Raw genomic sequence first — 4,548 nt, 5'->3', positions numbered from 1 at the left:
CCGAGAAGAAGGTTTCTGTAATGGAATTTCTGAAACACAAAGTTATGTTCACGTTAACTCTTTTCCCGATCAGCTCACGATGGCAACACAAGGTGTGACGAGAAACTGTGACTATCCCGCAATTATCACAATGCCCAGGACGTGGCATCGGAACACAATGTATCAGTTACTCCATTCCAGGTGTGTGTCTCGTTTAGAGCAAAACCTGGGCTCGTTTATCCAAACAAAGCTAAGGACAAAGGGGAAAACTCTGGCCTGAGGCCAAACAAGCCAGCGTGTCTCCATGCTAATTATCTGCGAACCCCTTAAACCCAGCCTCGATGTACCTACCGAAGGTGGCGATAAATACAAACACACAGTAAGGGTTTTGGTAAGTTAAGGAAGACTACGTAAAACGTACTCATCCAGAATTAGACATTCAGTCAGAACTCTGCAGTTAACATTCAAATACTTCATTAGAAAACAGTTACTACTGTAAATAAAGAGCTTCGCAAATCAAAACAGAAAATGAGAGCCGAGAAAAGTCACAGGATTTTTAAGTCAAATGAATGCCCAAACCTTTAGAAACCAAAATTACGTAAAACTTTTCTTCCCATGTGAGACTATAAAATTGCGAGTTATTAAAGAGAAACTTTATCGATATTTTTTCACTCTAATTGTAGTAGAAATTTCAAATTAGAATTTGACTTCTTTTGAAAACAACTGGTTAGTTAAAAATACTACGATATCTGCAAAAGATGCAGCATTTATAAGATTATTTGCTAAATGATTTAGTTTTCCTCTTCGCGACTAGTAAAAAAGGGTATCTCTGTTTTCATAGGCATGTTAAAAGATCTGGGGGAAAAAACGAAGTGACCCCCTTACTGAGAAGGGTACTGAAGCGACGGTCAAGGAGGGTAAGCAGAGCACGGGGACTTCAAACCACCTGACTACTCGAGCCTCGACGTTCTCCTCAAACTGTACGTATTTTGAATTTTAAGGAATTCCCTACATGACACTCATCACTTACTACCGATCTGATTATCGTTCTTCCATACCTGTGCTTTCACATGACAGGTACCGCTTAGAGTCCAAAGCTCTGACGACAGAATTAAACAGAGCGTACGAATAGACGTACCTGTAGGGGCATCGGGTCATCCGTAATGAAGGAGATTTTGAAGTTCGTGCATATCAGCTTTCCCCACAAATCGTACTGACTCGTGTCTGTTGCGATGCATTTTCGCACGAAACTGACTTCGTTCACGACGATTTCTCCTGAAGAACAAGGAAAACATCGTGGTGTGAGCTACGACTACCTTATAAGATGTCCACGGTCAGCGTGTGACCCAGAAGGAAATCCCGTGATGACGAAGGTGAGGAGGGGCACTGGAGGCGCCCAGGAGCATGAGCGCTGTCACCCTCACAGTGGTGGCGGCGACACCAAGGCGCCCCGCTTGTGAGACGTGGAAAGGAGGCGTGAGGAGCCCAGGGGTCTGAGACGGCCCGGCCGGATGGCCGGACGCGGGTCTGCGTGCCTCGCTGCCGGGTGCCGCCTCTCTAAGCAAACGCCTTCTGGAAAAGAAACGAAACACACTCTCCTGCAGAGCATCGTTCGACAGAACAGCTGCATTACGTTAACACGCGACCAGAGCCCCTGCGCCGTCTGCGATGCTCTGTAAGGGATGAGAGCGAGGCCAGCCTCACGCCGAAACGAACGCAGTCTACTTACTTTAACACAGTCCACGAAGCCGAACCGTTTCCCGCGGCACTTAAGTAACTCAGTCGCCAACGAAAGTTTAAATGTAGTTTTAAAACTGAAAGGGGAGATTGAAGAATGAATGCGAGAGACCAGAAGTTATAATGTGCCTCGAAAAGAGTCCATTTCTACGATTTCTTTAAGGCTTGGTCACCGTGAATCCTTAATTTCAAGGTCGAAACCCCAAGGGGACCCAGAGCCATCTCTCAGCGGTCGGCGTCCGGTTCGGTGGGGATGGTAGGGTACGTGTCGCTCCTCTCTGTCTATCCCGAAAGCATGGGAGCCCTGAGCAGAGGCGAGAGCGCCTGTCTGCTGACGAGCCCCAAGTTCCTACCCCTTCGTGAGGATGCTACGTGGGCTCAGAGCGATCACCTCTCTTAACGAAAACGTTATAACAAGTTCGAGTTGCAAAAGCGACCTTGATTATTCAAAGTGGACCTCAGGCGTTTTCCGCGGGGAAGACCGGCTTCCTTCGCCCCCGCCCCGCGCCGATGTCCTCTTCAGCGTCACTGTCCGGCCACGGTGGCCTTTCCACGCGTCCGGCCACTGGGTCTCTGCACACGTCGTTCCCATTTCCTGCAACGCGCCCTCCCCGCGGCCCTGGCCGTCTCGGCAACGCCTTTTAGGTTTATCTCTCCGCCCAGATCGAATCCATCACTCGCAGTGTCACGTGCTTGTGACGCCGGCCAGTCATCACAGCCAGAGCGTGTGTGCGCGTGTGTGCGCGTGTGTGCGCGGGCACGCACCCCCGGGCGCCTCCCGCCCTCCGGACCGCACGCTCCGTGAAGCTGCCGGACACACCGGTTCCCTTTAGTGCAGTTTCCGGTCCGAGTGGGACACCGAGCACGTGGCCGGCGCCTGATACACGAGTGCTGGCCGCGGGAATGAATGAAGTCGCTGCGTCACTCCTGGTTCACCGGACCACAGAAGCTGCTCCAGACAGAACAGAACCCGGTAACCTAACGCGGACGCGGAGCCGAGGGGTCGGGAAGGAGCTGCACGGCCGAGCGTGCTGGGGTGGGGACAGGGCCCGCCTGGCACGGCCCCCCAGGGACGTCAGCACCGTCCCCCGCCGCCTCTTCCAGCAGCCCGCACGGAAGGCAGGCAGCCGAGGGACCCGGAGCAGAGAGGGCGCGTCGCCGCCCTGACACCTTCGAAAAGCCGAGGCGGCAAAGCTGGAACTCACGACCAGGTGTCCGATTTCAGGCCCGAAACCCGTGTCTCCCTCTGCGCTCACGTGAAAGTAAACGTACCGTACGGAGACGAAGCGAGCGACAAACTGAAGGCAGGATGCGGAGCGCCAGTCTCAACTGGGTTACGAGGGGAAATTAAAAATGCCAGAAACGCATGGAGGAACTCGAGTAACTTAAGACACACGGAATCGAAATCTTCTCCAGTTCCTTCACGCGATGCTCCCCAACTCCCGCACAGAGCGTGGGCTCCCAAACACCCCGTCCCCACCGGGCGGCCTCGCCTGCCACCTGTGAGGGCCCCAGGCTCGCCCGCATCGGCTGCTCCCGCCGGGCCGGGCGGCCTCTCCCGCGGCGCCGACTCATCCGAAGACCCTCAAAGCCACGTTCCCAGCGTCACGACTGCTTTCACGGGACACGGGCCGACCTGGGAGCTTGTGACAGAGACCGTATGGCCCCCCGAGTCTACGACGTTTACTGTCCAGTATGTCACAGAGATGGCTACCTAAGACGCATCTGTTAAAATGATGTAAAACGAGAAGGCTCAGAAGCGGTGTAGGGACGTCGTGTCAGGGGGCGGGTCTGTCCTGCCTGCAACAGCGGGGTGCTCTGCGAGCTCTGGGGCCACTCGGTGGTGGCGACGGGGACCCACGACCTTCCGGCGGGAACGTGTCTACGAGCCGAGTCGGCGGAAGGCGAGCCCGGAGCTCAGTGTGACGGCTCCGCTGTCCCCGCCGGTCACAAACAGCGAAACACGTCGCGAGTCCGCTCGGCGGGGCCCGAGACGTCAGTGAGAACCGGGGCTCACCTCGACAGTCGCGGATGCGTGCGTCTGCGCGCACCTGCATGTCTGCCACTCTGTCCCCCGGAAAGGCCTAAAGGCGGGGACGCTGCAGCGACAAAGCACGCTCGGCGGCGGTGGGCCGTGGCGTTGAAGTGCCATTCGCCGACGAACGGACCGGGCCTCCTGGGAGAACCGGCTGACTCCAGGACGGGAGCAGAGGAACGATGAGTCTGGAGCCACCGGGAGTTCCAGGACGCCGGAAGGAAGGAAGGAAGAAAGGGAGAGAGGGTCATGGGGGGCAGGGGGCGCTGCGAAGGACACAGGAGCCAACGGGAGAGAATTCGTGGGTCCAGCGGTGAAGACGGGGGAGCTGGCGCAGGCCGCACGGACGAAGCAGGCCGGATGACAAAACGCAAAACGGGCGGGACCCTGGGCGAGATCCTGGGCCAGATAATGGCCGTTCGTGAAAAATCCAGGGAGACGTGAGTAAAACTTGCAGTTCGGTTAACATACTGTCCATTTCTGCTGACAAAATTTACCGAGATTATGTTCACACTAGAGAAGCTGGGTGAAGAGTGTGGCTGAACTAGCTGTATTTTTTTACAAACGTAAACTTATTTAAAAATAAAAGTACTGAAGACAAAGACGGATAAAAAATAGAAAACTGACGACGACAAAAGTGAAATAGGGACCCTCCGGGCAACGGTGTCTTAGGGGAAGCGGTCCCACAGCTGCTTCTCAGAGGGGAGAATGGAAATGAGCCCTTGGGAGAGAACGGACAGAAGCAGAGAGGGACCGAGGCGGACACTCCTGGGGAGATGCTCCAACTGGGTCTCGTG

At 55.0% G+C, this 4,548-nt stretch overlaps 1 protein-coding gene across 1 annotated transcript in view; it reads right to left on the bottom strand.

The window, feature by feature from the left end:
* The window catches only part of LOC105304827 (myotubularin-related protein 10), a 60,774-nt gene that overhangs the window by 48,176 nt on the left and 8,050 nt on the right, over positions 1–4,548 (bottom strand). Inside the window, exon 2 of the mRNA XM_023522695.1 lies at positions 1,118–1,254. Coding sequence (XP_023378463.1) covers positions 1,118–1,254 — 137 coding nt within the window. The remainder of the gene's footprint in view (positions 1–1,117; positions 1,255–4,548) is intronic.

This window comes from Pteropus vampyrus, unplaced genomic scaffold, assembly GCF_000151845.1.
Source record: "Pteropus vampyrus isolate Shadow unplaced genomic scaffold, Pvam_2.0 Scaffold355, whole genome shotgun sequence".
In the NCBI taxonomy this organism is placed as follows: Eukaryota; Metazoa; Chordata; class Mammalia; order Chiroptera; family Pteropodidae; genus Pteropus; species Pteropus vampyrus.
Note: the sequence above shows the minus strand (reverse complement) of the source record. Positions and strands in the feature narration are given on the sequence as shown.